The sequence below is a fragment of the Salmo salar genome, chromosome ssa20, assembly GCF_905237065.1.
Source record: "Salmo salar chromosome ssa20, Ssal_v3.1, whole genome shotgun sequence".
NCBI classification, from domain to species: Eukaryota; Metazoa; Chordata; class Actinopteri; order Salmoniformes; family Salmonidae; genus Salmo; species Salmo salar.
In genome coordinates this window covers 72,186,109-72,208,061 of record NC_059461.1, presented here as the reverse complement: position 1 = coordinate 72,208,061, position 21,953 = coordinate 72,186,109, and the positions used below count along the sequence as shown (strand labels likewise).

General features: G+C 42.9%; 1 protein-coding gene across 1 annotated transcript in view; it reads left to right on the top strand.

The window, feature by feature from the left end:
- The first annotated feature begins 2,375 nt into the window (after positions 1 to 2,375).
- Positions 2,376 to 21,953, top strand: part of LOC106581270 (serine/threonine-protein kinase NLK) — a 166,412-nt gene continuing 146,834 nt past the window's right edge. Inside the window, exon 1 of the mRNA XM_014163226.2 lies at positions 2,376 to 4,003. Within this exon, the coding sequence (XP_014018701.1) occupies positions 3,549 to 4,003 (455 nt within the window). The 5' untranslated portion in view covers positions 2,376 to 3,548. The remainder of the gene's footprint in view (positions 4,004 to 21,953) is intronic.

The following is a 21,953-nucleotide window of genomic DNA, read 5'->3' as shown; positions in this document are numbered from 1 at the left end:
GAGAGAGACTATAGTAAGCCTACTCCCCTAACACAGAGAGAGACTATAGTAAGCCTACTCCCCTGACACAGAGAGAGACTATAGTAAACCTACTCCCCTGACACAGAGAGAGACTATTGTAAGCCTACTCCCCAGACACAGAGAGAGACTATAGTAAGGCTACTCCCCAGACACAGAGAGAGACTATAGTAAGCCTACTACCCTGACACAGAGAGAGACTATAGTAAACCTACTCCCCAGACACAGAGAGACTATAGTAAACCTACTCCCCTGACACAGAGAGAGACTATAGTAAGCCTACTACCCTGACACAGAGAGAGACTATAGTAAACCTACTCCCCAGACACAGAGAGACTATAGTAAACCTACTCCCCAGACACAGAGAGAGACTATAGTAAACATACTCCCCTGACACAGAGAGAGACTATAGTAAGCCTACTCCCCAGACACAGAGAGACAATAGTAAGCCTACTCCCCTGACACAGAGAGCGACTATAGTAAACCTACTCCCCAGACACAGAGAGAGACTATAGTAAGCCTACTCCCCAGACACAGAGAGAGAGACTATAGTAAGCCTACTCACCTGACACAGAGAGACTATAGTAAGCCTACTCCCCTGACACAGAGAGAGACTATAGTAAACCTACTCCCCAGACACAGAGAGAGACTATAGTAAACCTACTCCCCTGACACAGAGAGAGACTATAGTAAGCCTACTCCCCAGACACAGAGAGACTATAGTAAGCCTACTCCCCTGACACAGAGAGAGACTATAGTAAGCCTACTCCCCAGACACAGAGAGACTATAGTAAACCTACTCCCCTGACACAGAGAGAAACTTTTGTAAGCCTACTCCCCATACACAGAGAGAGACTATAGTAAGTCTACTCCCCTGACACAGAGAGAGACTATAGTAAGCCTACTCCCCAGACACAGAGAGAGACTATAGTAAACATACTCCCCTGACACAGAGAGAGACTATAGTAAGTCTACTCCCCAGACACAGAGAGACTATAGTAGGCCTACTCCCCTGACACAGAGAGAGACTATAGTAAGTCTACTCCCCAGACACAGAGAGACTATAGTAGGCCTACTCCCCTGACACAGAGAGAGACTATAGTAAGCCTACTCCCCAGACACAGAGAGAGACTATAGTAAGGCTACTCCCCTGACACAGAGAGAGACTATAGTAAGCCTACTCCCCTGACACAGATAGAGACTATAGTAAGCCTACTCCCCTGACACAGAGAGAGACTATAGTAAGCCTACTCCCCAGACACAGAGAGAGACTATAGTAAGCCTACTCCCCTGACACAGAGAGAGACTATAGTAAGCCTACTCCCCTGACACAGAGAGAGACTATAGCAAGCCTACTCCCCAGACACAGAGAGAGACTATAGTAAGTCTACTCCCCAGACTCACAGAGAGAGAGAGAGAGAGAGAGAGAGAGAGAGAGAGAGAGAGAGAGAGAGAGAGAGAGAGAGACTATAGTAGCCTACTCCCCAGACACTAATTAGTGGCAATATTTAATGAGATATGTTTGACATATTTACTTGGACTGCAGGTGTCTATGGCTGCTCACCTGCACCTGTCAGACCATGATGTTCAGAATCTCTCAAAGCAATCTTTCTGCAGGGATGTGATGGTTACACCACCTCAGAGAAGGGCAACAAAAATAAAATGTTACTTGTTGTTATGCTATTGTCTTTTAGGAATGATTATGGTAGAACTAACACTGCATTAAGGTACCATTTTTGATGGGCGTGTAAAGGGGTTTTCAACCTATAAGATGTTTGTAGAAAGTTAATTATTTGCCTAGTTAGTTTATAAATCATTAGTAGTCGATAACGCATTGGCTAAAGTTGTGTGACCGTGATTTTGATGGGTAACACTGTTACCAAGTGTCTATAATCACAACATGTAGGCTATACAATAAATTAATATTTTTCGGCATGTGTATAGATAGCATATAGGCTAGGCTACTGAATGCAATTTCCATAACCCTTGCGATATATGAAGAGACGTAAGCAGTTATTGGTTACATCCAATGTCTATCACCGTGCGTGAAAGAGAACGTTCTTGTTGAGTGGATAATGATTGGGTCGCGCTCCTCGTGTAATTTCTATGAGCAACTGGAGCTCGTGTTCTCCATTCGGGTTCAACTGTTCTATTCATATTTTACTGCGACCTACAAGTCTTGGTCTCCACAATGGCGGTAGTTTCAAGTGTCCACAGGCCTTGACTTTTGTGGTAAATCCTCGGTTGCTATCTGGATGCAACTGATTGGCTAAAAAAACATAAAAAACGTCAAACTCGTCTTTTGATTGGAGCCACAGCCGTCCATCACTGACTGGTTGGTTACTCTGGCTGTGCTTGTTTCCTAGGTCCTGACAGCACCATCCGGCTGGAGGGAGTCGACACTGGCTGCTTGTTTTCTAAATACAAGGGACTTTTGGGTATTTTTTGTTTTTATTCATATTTTCCTTTAATGGATTTATTTGTGTGGTGCGTAAGGAGATAGTGTGCGGAACAAGCTGAACACACGGGATCCAATGGGGAAAATAAGTTGACTGTGCTGTCGGAAAAATTAGTTTTCCTCGTTTCCAGAAAAAAATATAGCTAATTTTATCAACATGATTTGGATTTCTGGAGTCTGGGGTTGCGGGAATTGTGACATCTGAGGGAGGACAACGGTCCGTAGCCTATTTCTACAAGACATCGTAAACGTCAACATTGTATCACATCTCGGTAGCGTTCTCGCTTAGCTTGGGTCTATTTGTTCTTGCAGTCTACTGCTACATAATATTGGAATTGTTGTTATATGCGGAACATTTGAAGTCTCCCATACTGTTCTTGCAACGCCTACTACAAGTGGCTATCAAGCAAACAATGGTAGCTTGACCTAAAGCCGAATAACTTCTGCAAACTGCATGCAGCACAGGCGGTGGGAACAACGGCGGTGCTGGACAGACAATATGGCAAACTTGAGTAATGAAAGATGAATGCTGTGCTATTTCCCATGTGATACATATCGGTTTCCCTTTTAATATCAAGAAGGGGAAATTGACCGAGTTTCGTCTGTGGAGAGGGGAACGCCACTTCCAACATGAGGGAGACCTAGGGCCGCGGATAATTTATTTATTGTGGGGGGTGCGGGTTATTTTCTGTCGCATTTTTTATTTAAAAATGTTAACAAAATATACTTAATTTACATTTTAGTTATAGCAGATAGGCCACTAAACTATTGCAACCGGTGCATGCGGAAGAAAATGTAATTACGAGAAGTAGGTCAGATCCGTGTAATGATAAAGCTTTTAGGGAGAGTGAGGTTGATCTCAGAATTATAGCTGACATGTTTATTTAATTCAAACCTTTTCAAGTTGTTTTTGTTGATTTTATGCATCGGGTCACAACCAAATGACCAGTTAACCACCATCTGCCCAATCCTATAGCCTACCTTCACCTGGGATATTATTTTCCCGTAAAATAAAAGGCGCATTTTCACCTATATCCCTCCTTTTCCTTTCTTTTTTATTGTTATTGAGTGAATGGCTTTGTGCGGAACAACGGCTGCCAATGCCGCAAAAATGATGGCTGCATACAACGGTGGCGCCTCGGCAGTTGCTGCCCATCACCCGCACCATCACCACCAACTACCGCATCTCCCACCTCCCCATCTCCACCACCATCACCACCCGGGCCAGCATCACTTGCAACACCCCGGCTCTGCCGCCGCTGTCCACCCTGTACAACAACACGCTTCTACAGCAGCAGCTGCAGCGGCAGCCGCGGTAATGCTGAACCCGAGCCAGCAACAACCATACTTTCCCTCGCCAGCTCCTGGACAAGCCCCCGGCCCGGCGGCGGCAGCAGCACCTGCCCAAGTTCAAGCTGCGGCTGTCAAAGCTCACCACCACCATCATCAACACTCACACCACTTACAGCCGCAGTTGGACATAGAGCCCGACAGACCCATCGGCTATGGAGCTTTTGGGGTGGTCTGGTAAGTGTTACAAATATGTTTACCAACCTACTGGATGAGGCAAAGAATGTGTGATGCCATGCACTCTCTCTAAGGTGGCCGTGTGCACGTGACCTGACCTTGTGTAGTAGTAGGCTGCAAAGTTGGGTATGAATCAATATGTAGGCCTATGTTGTGATTATGTCAGTAACAGTTAGTTATTCAACATTTTGGTTCCCATTAGGTGGAATCACAGGCCAAAAATCTTCAGAAGTGAGATTGAACTCACCTCCCTTATATCCCCCAATCCTCAAAATGTAGGCATGTTTATGTACTGTTTAGTAGCTTATGAAGCATATCCAATTTCTAAGGTTGAGGTGAAAAAAATGTGAGTGTGAAGGTGGGGGATAAATGGCTTTTGATACACAGCTCTCTGCTCCAGGGACCTGTCCTGGGGGTAACATCCCCAGATTTAACCATAAGCTGTTTTTAAGACTTGGCATTCGGCTTTCATCTGTTTCTGGGCTCTCTTCAAGGGGCCAAGGCTGTCAACCTGGCCATGCTCAAGTGCCTTTGTTTTGGAAATACATTAGTTGTCCTATAGAACCACATTGTGTTCTTCACTTCTTCAAAGTACAGAGCACATGTGGATTCTGATGGGCCTTGAAGTTGCTAATAGTGCAGTAACATCGTAATGACTACTACAGTATTACTGTAGCACTGTTATCACTCAGCAAGTGTCCTGTTTGTCAGTGATCAGTCATCTCATGGACCACCTCAGTCAAACTCTACCTGCCATTTTCTTTTCTCTGCTCTAAAAACAACCCATGAATTCCCCTAAGTTACTCCTACTGTACATCTCAAGGGGCCATATAGGGCGGTTCCACGCCAGAGGGAGTGTTCGGGCAATTTTTACCTAGTAACTTTTTTGGGAGGAAGTATGTTTGAAATGCTTTTTACATTTGTATCATGATGAAAGTGGGCATTTTAGGCCCTTTTTAGACCTATACATGCCTCCTGTAAGACCGTATGATTCATGAACCATACATGATACAGACAACATATTAGTGTCATTATACTCCTTATAGTGTGCTTTAACATATGGAGTAATGGCTAGATTTTGAAATATACATTTTCAATGTAATTTATTCAACATTAATAATAGGAATATGAATATCTCAAAACAACCCTTTTAGGTTTTGTTAATTTTAAGACATTTTGTTCATAACAATATACTCTGCAAGTACATCACATTTCCAGAGAGGGCTTTGCTAATTCTGAAGTTCTGATCAATGAGCACCACCAACACAGTTAATGGTAAATGGATTCGAAGCGAACTCCGTCTGCTGGTGATTTGCTGAATGTTCAATCCTAAAGGAGGGCTGTGATTGGTTAATGACCTATAATGTCAATTTCTATCTATAAAATCATAAAAAGTATCAGAGCCCACTCTGGAAATATGTGTTTTGAAGAGTATTTTGTTCCAATCTCAAAAAGGGTAGATTTGAGATATTCATATTAATTGTTTTAATGTTGAATAAATTACTGTGAAAATGTGTATTTCAGAATCTAGACATACTCCAATATGTTAGCATACACTATAAGGATTATAAAGATACCAAGATGTTGTCTGTATCATGTATGATACACGGATCATAAGGCCTTACAGGAGGCATGTACACTGAGTGTACAAAACACCTTCCTAATATTGAGTTGCACCCCCTTTGCCCTCAGAACAGCCTCAATTCGTCGGGACAAGTACTCTATATGGTGTTGAAAGCATTTGACAGGGATGCTGGCCCATGTTGACTCCAATGCTTCCCACAGTTGTGTCCAGTTGGCTGGAAGTCCTTTGGCTGGTGGACCATTTTTGATACACACAGGAAACTGTAAAGTGTGGAAAAACCCAGCAGTGTTGTAGTTCTTGACACACTCAAACTGGTGCTCCTGGCTCCTACTACCATACCCCGTTCAAAGGCACTTAAATCCTCTGTCTTACACATTCACCCTTTCAATGGCACACATACGCCATCCATGTCTCAAGGATTCAGAATCCTCTAACCTGTCTCCTCCCCTTCATCTACGCTGATTGAAGTGGATTTAACAAGTGACATCAGTAAGGGATCTTAGCTTTTAACTGGATTCACCTGGTCAGTCTATGTCATGGAAAGAACAGGTGTTCCTAATATTTTGTACACTCAGTGTATAGGTCTAAAAAGGGCCTAAATGGCCACTTTCATCAGGAATTTATCAAAAATCATTTGTGATACAAATGTAAAAAGCATTTCAAACATGCTTCCTCCCAATTAAGTTTCTATGTGAGAATTGCCAGAACATTCTGAGACCAAAAATATTTTCCGCTGCCATGGAATCACCCAATTCCTGAAATTGAATCCTAGTAAAAATGTCCTGTCTTAGGTCAGTTAGGATCACCACTTTATTTTAAGAATGTGAAATGTCAGAATAATAGTAGAGAGAGTGATTTATTTAAGCTTTTATTTCTTTCATCACATTCCCAGTGGGTCAGAAGTTTACATACACTCAATTCGTATTTGGTATCATTGCCTTTAAATTGTTTAACTTGGGTCAAACGTTTCAGATAGCCTTCCACAAGCTTCCCACAATAAGTTGGGTGAATTTTGGCCCATTCCTCCTGACAGAGCTGGTGTAACTGAGTCAGGTTTTTAGGCCTCTTTCTCGCACACACTTTTTCAGTTCTGCCCACAAATGTTCTATGGGATTGAGGTCAGGGCTTTGTGATGGCCACTCCAATACCTTGACTTTGTTGCCCTTAAGCCATTTTGCCACAACTTTGGAAGTATGCTTGGGGTCATTGGCAATTAGGAAGACCCATTTGTGACCAAGCTTTAATTTCCTGACTGATGTCTTGAGATGTTGCTTCAATATATCGACATAATTTTTCTTCCTCGTGATGCCATCTATTTTGTGAAGTGCACCAGTCCCTCCTGCAGCAAAGCACCCCCACAACATGATGCTGCCACCCCCTGTGCTTCACGGTTGGGATGGTGTTCTTCGGCTTGCATGCCTCCCCCTTTTTCCTCCAAACATAACGATGGTCATTATGACCAAACAGTTTTATTTTTGTTTCATCAGACCAGAGGACATTTCTCCAAAAAGTACAATCTTTGTCCCCAACCATAGTCTGGCTTTTTTTATGGCGGTTTTGGAGCAGTGGCTTCTTCCTTGCTGAGCAGTCTTTCAGGTTATGTCGATATAGGACTCGTTTTACTGTGTAAATAGATACTTTTGTACCTGTTTCCTCCAGCATCTTCACAAGGTCCTTTGCTGTCATCTCTAGGAGACAGAACGCGTCTCTTTCCTGAGCGGTGTAACGGCTGTGTGGTCCCATGGTGTTTATACCTGCGTACTATTGTTTGTACAGATGAACGTGGTACCTTCAGGCATTTGGAAATTGCTCCCAAGGATGAACCAGACTTGTGGAGGTCTACAATTTATTTTTCTGAGGTCTTGGCTGATTTCTTTTGATTTTTCCCATGATGTCAAGCAAAGAGGCAACTGAGTTTGAAGGTAGGCCTTGAAATACATCCACAGGTACACCTCCAATTGACTCAAATGATGTCAATTAGCCTATCAGAAGTTTCTAAAGCCATGACATCATTTTCTGGAATTTTACAAGTTGTTTAAAGGCACAGTCAACTTAGTGTATGTAAACTTCTGACCCACTGGAATTGTGATACAGTGAATTATAAGTTAAATAATCTGTCTGCAAACAATTGTTGGAAAAATTACTTGTGTTATGCACAAAGTAGATGTCCTAACTGACTTGCCAAAACTATCGTTTTTTAACAAGAAATGTGTGGAGTGGTTGAAAAACAAGTTTTAATGACTCCAACCTACGTGTATGTAAACTTCCGACTTCAACTGTATTTAAGTAATATGTTGTTGGCCCCACCTAGTCTTCCAGTGGCATTAGAGAACCTTCCACCCTAGTGCTTACTCCCATCAGTTTCCATCAGATCTGAAAACTATGAAGGGATAAAGGGTTATTTTGGGGCTGGGCATTTACAGTATCTCTAGCTGGGCTTATGTTTGGAGTTGGAGGGTGATTAATTCTGCTTGTTGTAGTCTTTCCTGTGCACACCATTGGTCAGGGTCACCGTCTTCCCCCTCCTCCTTTTCCTGCTCCTCCTGTTCCGTGCACCCCCAGCAACACCAGGCCCACGCGCTATGACCACCTCTGTAATCTTAGCCTGACCTTTCCTCAAAATCACTTTCTGTTGCTCATTGTCTGATTTTAATCTGCACCACTGCTGCCCGCCTGGATATTTATAGCGCTGTACTCGCTAAAGGCAGATGTTTTCAGGAGCTTGCCCCTCCCTCCCAGAGACCCATCCAGCTGAGCACTCTAGGCCTCTCATTTTAAAAACAAAGTTGCACTCAGACTCAGTCCAATGTGTTTTTAATGTCTTTCAGTACTAAATATTAATCTTGAAAATACAGCTTCATAATGAGGAGGGTGTTTACAAAGCTTGGTGTGAGGTTTAGTCTGATCAGGCAAACGTCAGCAATGTAAGGATTTTCTGTTGGTGAAATTCAAATTATTAATGAATCATTGGACTACGACAGTTTTCCGACCAGGTGTTCAAGGAATGGTAGTGTTCATTTATGGTTTATTTGTCCTAAAAATCTATATAAACTGATTATATAGGCTGCATGTGAGCAGACCAACACCAGTGCTGGCCTGGCAGGCACATGATCAGGGATATCCCGAAGCAGTGGTGGCTCCCTTCAACACCATCTAAGTTAGAAGTCTGACTCATGTTGTGGAGTTAGTTAAAGCCATAAGTAACTGCATAGCTATCCGTTCCAAACCAGAGCCAAAATACGGGGCAGGAAACCTGCAGAGAGGGGCTATTAGTTATCAGTGGACCGTCTCTCTTGGAGTGCACTCCAGTGCAGTAAATGCATCGAAGTGCTCAGTGATGCGTGCAGTGATGCGTGCAGCTGTGAAATGTGGAGTAAATTGGCTTTGCCCTGGCATAGAGAGCTTGTGTCATGTGCTCAACTGGGTACAGCCCAGATGGAATTCGGCTTCTCAGGTTAAATTTTAATTCCTTTGGCTATCTGTACGCTTAAGCCAAGGGCTCTAAATCTAGCAGCACATGGCAGTGTAGCTAATCTCTTCCTATGGGCAAAGAGGATATTTTGTCTTGCATTGAGTGTTTATCCATTGATACTCTTAGTTAGATTATTCATGTGATGACTCATGCATGTTGCGACCGGACTTTTGACCGAAGAATCTTAGTTCCATAATGGTTGGGAATGATTACTTGTGGTGGGAGAGGTTGTTATTGTAAAGTGGGGGTGACCGGGCCAACTTCACAAAGATAATCAGTCAAATCTTTATTTAGAAATGAATGACTCTAGGAAAGGGCAAACATTTTATTTGAAAAATATATGAATTCATCCCTTCGAAATAAATATCCCAGTAGTTATCAACCACCTTTCTTTCACCCATCCTGTGTTTTCAGATCAGTGTACAAAAGGAGATTAGGATAGGAGTCTATAAAAACAAAACCTGTTGAAAAGCTGGCTCCACTCTGATTACGTCTGTCTGCTCCAGGAGTGTACTGGACCCAGCTGATCTCTCTCTCTCTCTACTTCTCAACCAAACTTTACTCTAAAGTCCAACAGGTATTTGTTGTTATCAAAGTGGTTACAAAACCAAACAATTTGCTTCTGTAACTTACACAGTTGTAAGAAGCATTAGACATTGGTAAACTGTAACATTTTGAATAAAATGATGTTTTTGTGACTGTAAACGAAGGACAGTAGAGCTTGTAGAACATGTCTGTCTTCATATTTTGTGCAGGAGGTGCTGCTTATGTTAGGAATGTACTGGGTCATTTTATTGCTGGGCTCTAAATCTAGCAGCACATGGCAGTGTAGCTAATCTCTTTCTATGGGCAAAGAGGATATTTTGTCTTGCATTGAGTGTTTATCCATTGATACTCTTAGTTAGATTATTCATGTAGATTATTCGCAGCACGCGCTCCAGCAGGTATATTTCACCCCCAAAGCCAATTCCTCCTTCGGCCACCTTTCCTTCCAATTCTCTGCTGCCACTGACTGGAACAAACTGCAAAAATCACTGAAGCTGGAGACTCATATCTTCCTCACTAGCTTTAAGCACCAGCTGTCAGAGCAGCTCACAGATCACTGCACCTGTACATAGCCCATCTGTAAATAGCCCATCCAACTACCTCATCCCCATATTGTTATTTATTTTATTTATTTATTTTGCTCCTTTGCACCCCAGTACCACTACTTGAACACTCATCTTCTGCACATCTATCACCCCAGTGTTTAATTTGCCATACTGTAATAATTTCGCCACTATGGCCTATTTATTGCCTCACACCCCCTTATCCTACCTCATTTGCACACACTGTATATATCAAATCAAATTTATTTATATAGCCCTTCTTAGATAAGCTGATATCTCAAAGTGCTGTACAGAAACCCAGCCTAAAACCCCAAACAGCAAGCAATGCAGGTGTAGAAACATGGTGGCTAGGAAAAACTCCCTAGAAAGGCCAAAACCTAGGAAGAAACCTAGAGAGGAACCAGGCTATGAGGGGTGGCCAGTCCTCTTCTGGCTGTGCCGGGTGGAGATTATAACAGAACATGACCAAGATGTTCAAATGTTCATAAATGACCAGCATGGTCAAATAATAATAATCACAGTAGTTGTCGAGGGTGCAACAGGTCAGCACCTCAGGAGTAAATGTCAGTTGGCTTTTCAAAGCCGATCATTCAGAGTATCAGATCATTCAGAGTATCTCTACCGCTCCTGCTGTCTCTAGAGAGTTGAAAACAGCAGGTCTGGGACAGGTAGCACGTCTGGTGAACAGGTCAGGGTTCCATAACCATAATATATATATAATTTCTCTATTGTATTATTGACTGTATGTTTGTTTATTCCATGTGTAACTCTGTTGTTTGTGTCGCAGTGCTTTGCTTTATCTTGGCCAGGTTGCAGTTGTAAATGAGAACTTGTTCTCAACTGGCCTACCTGGTTAAATAAAGGTGAAATAAAAAATAAAAAATTGCTTATTAATGCAAGTGCGCACCAGCAAGAGGCCGTTGTTTGGTTAGCGATGTTTCTGTAGCGCTCAAGTTATTGCAGAGTTTGCAAAGCAAATAGACACTGGATTGGTGCAAGTAATCATGATATCACTCACTTCTTTGTAGTTAACATTTAATTGAGAAGGTTTTTGGGAAGCCTTTCATACCACAAGTAGGTTATAATTCGCGTAATCGCTAACGGCTACACATAGGCTCGCACACACACACACACACAAACACACACACACACACACACAGGGGTGTTCCTGTGCCATTTCAGAAATTTGCAGGAAAATACAAATCACGGATGCATGTTGTTCATGTCTTATGATTAACTTAGACAAATTAATGCATTTTCTAATAAGTTCAATACATTTAGTTGATTTCCTACTCGGTACCTTTTTGATATTGTTGAATTTTGTTTTAATGTCTGGATTCCGTGAATCAGTCCGCGTTCTCTGCAAGGCAGATTTTATAGGTCACTATGTTTCCAAATGCATTTGTGATACAAATTCCATCCAAGTTATGGGACCGATATTAGCATTTTGCACTCATGTTCAAATCATGGGATTTGTGCCACAAAAGCTAAAATGTTAGCATTTGGAACAGTGCCAGGGAAATAAAACCAAAGCATGGATTGCTGTCATACCTTGTCCATTGACTGCTTACAGGGTAAGGAAACCAAGGTAATTTTGTAATTTTGTTGAACTATTCCTTTAAGTTATTGGTTTCCGTGCTGTTAGCTGGGGTTTGATCCTTGTGTGGAATGTGTTTGTGTGGTCACAGAGAGATGAGTGGGGTTTGATCCTTGTGTGGAATGTGTTTGTGTGGTCACAGAGAGATGTGGGGTTTGATCCTTGTGTGGAATGTGTTTGTGTGGTCACAGAGAGATGAGTGGGGTTTGAGGTGTTAAGACTAGCCCCCTCCTCCTTAGCCTAATAACTCTCTCTCTCTCACATACACACACACATCCTTCTGGTTTATTGGTTCAAAGAGGCTGCTTGTTCTTAGTTCCCCTCTTCATGTTTGTAACCCGATATTCTTTATTCCAGTATTGTTTTAAAGGGTTGAAAAGTGAGGAAAGGTTCAGACGTGTGTGTGTTTTCTCTTGTCTTACCCTGTGTCAGACTCATTGACCTGTGTGACCTGCAGTGAGATGTTGATCAAATGCTGGTCAGGTCACTCTTCCAGAAGTGTTTGCAAGGCAGATGAAATAGATTTAGCTTAAGAGAAGCATTAGGAGGTGAATGACAATCAATGGATTAATGATGACAAAAGTTCCTTTAACTGTTTAATTGTTAACCTTCATGTGCAGGTACAATACCTGGGTGAATGAGAGACTATAAGTATGTCAAAAGATTAGAACAACAAGAAAATACATTTTTGAAAACCTTACATCAGACTTTAAGAGAAAGCTAGTCTTACCCTCAGTTAAAGTTATTTTACACTAAAGCTACCTTATTCAGGACATAATGTGTAACTAGTCTCTGACTGGTCTTCTGGTAATCCACACATTATCCAATGTCGCTGATTCCAGGGCTGACATGAAGGAAGTGCTGCGTTTACAGTGACCTTTGACCCTCTGTTTCTCACGATGACCCTTGCACAGCACACCACCATACTTGCAGCTCAATACCAACTTCACAGTTCACCAACACAGCACTGTCATTGTGTGTATCGTGTCGTGTCCCAGTCAACAAAACAAAACACCCCTTTTCCCAGATTATCCATGTTAACCATTGACTTTCCAGCCTCATTCACTGTCATTTCTTCGTTTTTTTGGGATGATTATGAAGCCTGTAGACTGGCTGCTTGAGGCTTTTAGTACCCTGAGCATAAAAGGCTCTCAGACAGCCTGTGTTCTTTAAAGCAGCAGCAGCAGCCACGTCAGTCAGAAGCAGCTCTTACGAGGCCTGCGTTTGGCAGATGCACAGACTAAGACGAGCGGCGAGCGCAGGGCTTACCTTTTGAAGTACTGCTGGGGTGGGGGTGAAGGGAGGGAAATACTGTTATGGATATATGCCTGTTTAACCCTACAGTCACCTGCGGCTGGCAGCTTATCCCAGACCTCGTTGACCCTGTCCACAGCTCCACACTTCATAACAGCAATCAACAGCTGTTTCAGAATGTTCCTAGTACGCAGAGGGGGTCCAGATTGTGGTAGTCATGTAACTGGGAGATTTGGCTCAAATCAAATAAAAAACTCTCCATGCTTGTTTGCTTAGCTTAGCTGATCTTGGCTGAGAAACTGACAAAGAAGCCTCACAATAGAGAGAACACACTGTCTGATGTCTGTTGTCGTATGTGAATGTTTTGTAATCGGAGCGATCGGTCGGCCCTAGATCGTATAAAAAAAGTATGCAATTGTTGAGGATGAGGCAGAACTCAAATGCCTGTTAAAATACTAATCAGAGAGTGTCTCTTTAGCTTTGCTGAAGCAGGGATGACGAATGCTTGACAGTGTCCCTCTCATCCTTGGAAAATTCAGCTGTTAATTAAAAATGCACTGCCAAAGACGACATCTTGATTTAAAGGCCTGGCACTCATGTTTATTTTTAGCTTCTCTATTAGTCGCTGCATTTGATTGTGAGCACGTTTCCAAAAGAGAGCATTTTCCATCTGCCTCCTCAGGACTCCTATCCTGAGAATAGGGCTCTCTTTCTTTAGCTGACCTAAGATAGGAAAAATCATATGCTGTTAATTGCTAGGTTTTCCTCAACACTGGGGCAAGATGTACAAATCCACTGTTCTTACTGGTTTGTTACAGACAGAGTGTCCTCTTTGCCATATATGGCCCTCTTGAAGTCACACCAGACTCTTCCACACATAAACCTGTCTTCACATGTGACTCACATGCTACACATACAGCAAGACGTACTGCCTGTGGTCCGCCACTCGGGTGACCAGCTGGCGTGACTCAGTGTTTAGTTGACGCTCGTAGGATTGCCATGGAGGAGGGCCAGGAATGCCCACGACTAATGAGCCAGCCCAGGCCAGTGCACTCTGTGATCCATGCGTGCTAGAGCTGAGGTAGTACTTATATCCCTGGATATTGGCCCACTGCAAGGCAAGCTGACATGGGATAACTTCAAGCTGATACTTCAGCCTCTCGAGATGAGAGAGTGAGAGAGAGAGAAAGGGAGGCAGGGAGGGAGAAAAGGGCCTTGGCTGATTACAGCATCCTGAGGAAATGTGGGAGATGGGCAGATGGCAGATAAGGCCATCGATTAGAAGGCTCTGGGGAACAGGAAGCGAGACGAGAGATAAAGGGAGGTAGAGGGGAGCCCAGCATCTAAGGGTGTTTTCACATATAGTCCACTTTAAAATAACCAATCTTAGTACTCTTTAAAGTGATCTCTGGGGTAAAAAAAAGCTCAATTCAGTTCTCTTTGTATTCACACTGCCCTTGCCTTTGAGTGAGGACTCAGCTTTCTTGCCAGTTCACTTTAACATTTTTGTTGTCCGAGTCCTCTTTCCATAATATAGTTCAGGACAAGCCATACCATTTAGGAAGCTAATAGATCATTATAATCCAAACATATTAACCTCTCTGGGCTAGGCGGGACGAATTCGTCCCACCTACGCAACAGCCAGTGTAATCCAGTGGCGTGATTTTCAAATACCTTAAAAATCCTATTACTTCAATTTCTCAAACATATGACTATTTTACAGCTATTTAAAGACAAGACTCTCGTTAATCTAACCACACTGTCCGATTTCAAAAAGGCTTTACAACGAAAGCAAAACATTAGATTATGTCAGCAGAGTACCCAGACAGAAATAATCAGACACCCATTTTTCAAGCTAGCATATAATGTCACAAAAACCCAGAAGACAGCTAAATGCAGCACTAACCTTTGATGATCTTCATCAGATGACAACCCTAGGACATTATGTTATACAATACATGCATGTTTTGTTCAATCAAGTTCATATTTATATAAAAAAACAGCTTTTTACATTAGCATGTGACGTTCAGAACTAGCATACTAGAAAACTTCCGGGGAATTTACTAACAATTTACTAAATTACTCACGATAAACGTTCACAAAAAGCATAACAATTATTTTAAGAATTATAGATACAGAACTCCTCTATGCACTCGATATGTCCGATTTTAAAATAGCTTTTTGGTGAAAGCACATTTAGGCAATATTCTAAGTACATAGCCCAGCCATCACGGGCTAGCTATTTAGACACCCGGCAAGTTTAGCCTTCACCAAAATCAGATTTACTATAACAAAAATGTTATTACCTTTGTTGTCTTCGTCAGAATGCACTCCCAGGACTTCTACTTCAATAACAAATGTTGGTTTGGTCCCAAATAATCCATCGTTATATCCAAATAGCGGCGTTTTGTTCGTGCGTTCCAGAAACTATCCGAAATGGTAAATCAGGCGCAATTCGTGACAAAAAAATTCTAAATATTCCATTACCGTACTTCGAAGCATGTCAACCGCTGTTTAAAATCAATTTTTATGCAATTTATCTCGTAAAAAAGCGATAATATTCCGACCGGGAATCTCCTTTTCGGCAAACAGAGGAAAAAACACAAAGACGGGGGCGGCCAGTGCACACGCCTAAGCCCACAGTCCCTTGATCGGCCACTTGAGAAAGGCGATAATGTGTTTCAGCCTGGGGCTGGAATGATGACATTCAGGTTTTTCCCGGGCTCTGAGAGCCTATTGGAGCCGTGGGAAGTGTCACGTTACCGCAGAGATCCTACGTTTTTGAAAGAGATGTCAAAGAAAGACAATAAATGGTCAGACAGGCCACTTCCTGTAAAGGAATCTCTCAGGTTTTGACCTGCCATTTGAGTTCTGTTATACTCACAGACACCATTCAAACAGTTTTAGAAACTTTGGAGTGTTTTCTATCCAAAGCCAATAATTATATGCATATTCTAGTTACTGGGCAGGAGTAGTAACCAGATTAAATCGGGTACGTTTTTTATCCAGCCGTGTCAATACTGCCCCCTACCCTCAACAGGTTAACATGTAAATATTACTTGTAACAGGATAAATAGCAGAAGAATAACTGCAGATTGAATAATGCTTGAAAAGTATATTCAATGTAGGCTACTGACCCTTTATAAAAGCCCCCCTTTTCGCCTAAAATGACATACCCAAATCTAACTGCCTGTAGCTCAGGCCCTGAAGCAAGGATATACATAATCTTGGTACCATTTAAAAGCAAACACTTTGAAGTTTGTGGAAATGTGAATTGAATCTAGGAGAATATAACACAATAGATCTGGTAGAAGAAAATACAAAGAAAAAAACAGTTTTTTTTTTCTACCACCATCTTTGAAATGCAACAAAAGTCCCAGTTCTAGCTGTCACTCTGGTTGTAATTCCGATGGTGTCCACAAGATGGCAGCAGTGTATGTGCAAAGTTTCAGACGGATAACTTGAAGTATGAGCGAACTGCATGACATTTAGTGCGACGTCACCCAGGTACATTTGCGCAAATCTTGAAGGAGACATTTGCATACATATTACATTTTTCTGCAAGAATATCATTAAATCTGTGTACTTGGACTTTGATTCAGCTTTTCCAGTATTAGTCGCCATATTATGTTCAAGTTAAAAATTTGCAAAACAACCAGTTTTCATAACTTCATAACTCTGAATATTCTTTTAATTTTTGTCCAAAAGGAAAAGGCATGGTGTCGCACAAGGTTAGTAGCTACATTTTACGACAGATACAGGGTTTCCGGATACTCCCGTAAAGCCCCGCTCATTGGCTATCTAGCTAGCTTTGTTTGACCCGATTGGTGCTTATTTGACAAACTTAGTCATTCAAGTGAAGTCCACCCGTGTCATCGGCGTGCCATGAAGGCATCGCTCTCTGACCCAATATGGTGTCCTATAGGATATACTACACCCCTAATGATATAGTGAAGTCTGGTTACGTTCTAGGATCTCTGAGGAATACATACGAATGTGATTTGACTGGTTGAAACAACGTTTAGGGTTACATTTTCACAGATCCCCTTCTTTGCAAATTGAACGAGTGGAAATACAAAATCGGTCGTGCACGCTATATGGACCTTTTTAGGATATGAAAAAGGATTTTATCTAACAAAACGACACTTCATGTTATCTCCGGGACCCTTTGGATGATAAACCAGAGCAAGATTTCAGAATGTAAGTACACATTTCACCTTCAGAGGTGAATTTATCAAACCTATTGCAGTGAAAAAAGTGTTTTGTTGTTAGGAGCTCTCCTCAAACAATATCATGGCATTTTTTCGCAGTAATATCTACTGTAAATTGGACAGTGCTGTTATATTAACAAGAATTGAATCTTTCAGCTGATATAAGACACTTATGTACCGACATTTGTTGTTTCTCTAAAATCTGCATGCAGCGCCTTGTGTCACGACTGATTTACAACTGTAACTGTCCCGTTGATGGGACGCCTATCCCTACGAAGTCTATTAGAGCTTGCATTGATTTTGTACCCTATGATGTGATTCTCACCAAATATGTTGGCATTTTCTCACATTATTCAAACCCCACAATCAAAAAAATTAAGCTCTTTCGTAGCCTATAGATCACGTCACAAACAAATAATTTAAACATTGTGTCAGTACAGAACTTTTGGGGAATTTCTGTGCATCCTTGACAATCGCTACTCAATGATCAAAAACAGCACGTTTCTTTATGCCAACCTGCCTGTGCATCTTCTCTCATTTGTGGCACCAATGCTAAGGGTTATGGGCAAGGGAACAGTGTTGCAGTAGCCTAGTGTGTGGTACTGGAATAATGACAAGCGGACCTGGAGAGCTTTGTGTTCACATTGCACTAAAAAAGGGAATCGGACCGTGGACTTCAAGCAAACCGAACTCAGTCCACCTCTCGGGAAGGTCTCAGTTCGGTTTTCTTCGGGGGCTCTCTTGAGGAGTCTGAGTTACTTTCAAGTGTTCACACTGCACAAAAAATTAACTGAACCGCACTAAGGGTTTTTGCTGTCCTCTCAGAGCAGAAAGGGGAGTTGTCTATGGAGATGTTTACAGGCATGCTCATTGGAACCCTCCTAGCCCCCTGCGTGACAGCGTTTGATTGACTCTCCGTCAGGAAGCAGGAAAACCATGTGTCGTCGTCCTCCATTTACTGTTCCCCTCTTCTACCACAACAGTCCCTCCATGGGTGGCACGACCCATTTGTCTAAAGCATTATCTGGCTCCATAAGTGGCTCAATCCAGGAGACGGTGCAAATAGTCATTATTTTGACTGTGTTTTTTTATGTACATTGAATCTGTATGAAGCTGCACCTCCAAACAATGCTGCTCAATTGTCTGTAGCGAGAGGCCACATTAGCTAGTGTTTGTCAATTGAGACCAACTGGCAGTTAATAATGTCGACTGTGCTACTAGTGAAGCTCTATTATACTTGAAATGCCAGTATTTCTTGCATAATGAGTGTATGGTCATTGAAATATGATAATAATAGGTTTTTATTGACACATGGAAATAAGAATGCGTAACACTTGGGCTTGAAATTGCTATTATACCTGTGTAGTAACACTGTAGTATTAACATATTGTAATTGCATTTTTGTTATAACACAAGAGGAACAATGACTGCTACTTATACCATTTGCATAACTAAAATTACTTTAGTTTATGTTGCGGTGCTAGTCAAAAAACACTAGCATAACATTTAATAATATAAATGCAAGTATTGACTTGTGTTTCTAATATTTTGTATGACAAATTCAAACCTCTCTATGCTCCCTTTAGTTGTTAAAGTAAAATAATTAAAATTGTATTTCTTTATGTGATTAAGGTTTTAATTTTCTGACTTTAAATTGCCTGCTTGAAACTAATGGTGTTGCAGTAAAGTGCAGGTGGATATTTCTCCTAGCCTAAATGGCCTGGGCCAATTAGAACTGCAGATATCAGAGCAGCAGGTGTCCTTAGAGAATCTGTTCAACTGTTGAATGTGTTTTGGGACCATGGCAGAATGGTCCCAAAACCAGGGGACCATGTTGGAAACAAGTGGATTTCATGTTATCCCCAGGGTAATACTCTGTGCATCTTTTTCCCTCAGAAAATAAAATCAATCATTTAGAATTCCAAACTGTAATCCTGAACCCTTTCCTCTATTGTTCATAAACCAGTGACAAACCATCTAATGGTTTGATGTAGTTTCCTTTCACCCAATCTGCAAGATGGTGTCATCAACAGCCAGAGGTTTTGACACAGAAGCAGTGGTTGGCTAGCATTTACTGTGACTTGTTTTCCATAGAGTGGGAAAGCTTTTTTTCTGGGTGGCTAGCCTGGGTTGTAAGGGGTGGCTAGCCTTGTGGGGTGGTAAGGGGAAGCCTTGGGCGTGTCTGTGCTGCTGTAGGTCATGTTATCTACGTGTGAAACCTTCCTCTCTGCACAGACCAGGCTGCTACTCACCTCCTGCTGACATCAAGTGAAGGTCTGAGAGATCACACAGAGTGAACTGCATGGCCCACTATCTCGCTCTCAATTAGCAGGGCTACCTTTCAATTGGTGTGTGTGTGTGTGTGTGTGTGTGTGTGTGTGTGTGTGTGTGTGTGTGTGTGTGTGTGTGTGTGTGTGTGTGTGTGTGCGTGCGCGCCCTGCCCAGCTTCCTCACCCAGGTTTTTGCTGACTCTGGGCATCTGCAACAAATAAAATAATCAATCATGTCCTTTAGGGCAGCAGCTGCACTGGATGTAATTGTTCCTTTTCTGCCATTAACGTTGATTTAGTTTTCCTTGTAGTGGGCAGAGTTTTTCTTGCGGCTGCTGCCTAGTTTCCTTCAGCATTACTGTCAAGCTTATGTCCTTCCTAGCCAGCCAGCCAGCCAGCCAAGCACATCCCTCTCCCAATGATCCTCCGTTGTTAGGCGGAAACCATATGGTTGGCTCCCTGATCCTATTTGAAAGGGTTTACCTTGGGGGTGGCATGCGTGTTTGTGTGTAGCTGGCTGAGAGGGCTGCTCTCTGCTAATGACCCAGGCCTGCCCTTCTGCCCCTGGCTGTACTGAGCCTCTGCTGCAGTAGCATCTTCACCATATAGGGCCTAGGCTGACTAAGCCCCCTTCTACCCCTGGCTGTACTGAGCCTCTGCTGCAGTAGCATCTTCACCATATAGGGCCTAGGCTGACTAAGCCCCCTTCTACCCCTGGCTGTACTGAGCCTCTGCTGCAGTAGCATCTTCACCGTATAGGGCCTAGGCTGATTAAGCCCCCTTCTACCCCTGGCTGTACTGAGCCTCTGCTGCAGTAGCATCTTCACCGTATAGGGCCTAGGCTGACTAAGCCCCCTTCTACCCCTGGCTGTACTGAGCCTCTGCTGCAGTAGCATCTTCACCGTATAGGGCCTAGGCTGACTAAGCCCCCTTCTACCCCTGGCTGTACTGAGCCTCTGCTGCAGTAGCATCTTCACCGTATAGGGCCTAGGCTGACTAAGCCCCCTTCTACCCCTGGCTGTACTGAGCCTCTGCTGCAGTAGCATCTTCACCGTATAGGGCCTAGGCTGACTAAGCCCCCTTCTACCCCTGGCTGTACTGAGCCTCTGCTGCAGTAGCATCTTCACCGTATAGGGCCATGGCTGACTAAGCCCCCTTCGCCCTTGCTAGCTAAAGAGCAGGACTGACCCCGGGGGCACATACAGCTTTGTAACTCCAACACAATACCATGCAGTACAGTTAATGGGGGCTCTTATTCCTACAGGACCAATAGCCTCTTCTGTGTCAGAGAGCAGATAAAGAAGGCAGGAGAAGCCAAGCTGAATGTACTGTGTTGTGTGTATGTAGCAGTACACTAGCTGAATGTACTGTGCTGTGTGTGTAGCAGTACACTAGCTGAATGTACTGTGTTGTGTGTATGTAGCAGTACACTAGCTGAATGTACTGTGCTGGGTGTGTATGTAGCAGTACACTAGCTGAATATGTGTTGTGTGTATGTAGCAGTACACTAGCTGAATGTACTGTGCTGGGTGTGTGTGTGTAGCAGTACACTAGCTGAATGTAATGTGTTGTGTGTATGTAGCAGTACACTAGCTGAATGTACTGTGCTGTGTGTGTAGCAGTACACTAGCTGAATGTAATGGGTTGTGTGTATGTAGCAGTACACTAGCTGAATGTACTGTGCTGTGTATGTAGCAGTACACTAGCTGAATGTACTGTGCTGGGTGTGTAGCAGTACACTAGCTGAATGTACTGTGCTGGGTGTGTAGCAGTACACTAGCTGAATGTACTGTGCTGGGTGTGTAGCAGTAGACTAGCTGAATGTACTGTGCTGGGTGTGTAGCAGTACACTAGCTGAATGTGCTGGGTGTGTAGCAGTACACTAGCTGAATGTACTGTGCTGTGTGTGTGTAGCAGTACACTAGCTGAATGTACTGTGCTGTGTGTGTGTAGCAGTACACTAGCTGAATGTACTGTGCTGTGTGTGTGTAGCAGTACACTAGCTGAATGTACTGTGCTGTGTGTGTGTAGCAGTACACTAGCTGAATGTACTGTGCTGTGTGTGTGTAGCAGTACACTAGCTGAATGTACTGTGCTGTGTGTGTGTAGCAGTACACTAGCTGAATGTACTGTGCTGTGTGTGTAGCAGTACACTAGCTGAATGTACTGTGCTGTGTGTGTAGCAGTACACTAGCTGAATGTACTGTGCTGGGGGTGTGTAGCAGTACACTAGCTGAATGTACTGTGCTGGGGGTGTGTAGCAGTACACTAGCTGAATGTACTGTGCTGGGGGTGTGTAGCAGTACACTAGCTGAATGTACTATGCTGGGGGTGTGTAGCAGTACACTAGCTGAATGTACTGTGCTGGGGGTGTGTAGCAGTACACTAGCTGAATGTACTGTGCTGGGTGTGTGTGTGTAGCAGTACACTAGCTGAATGTACTGTGCTGGGT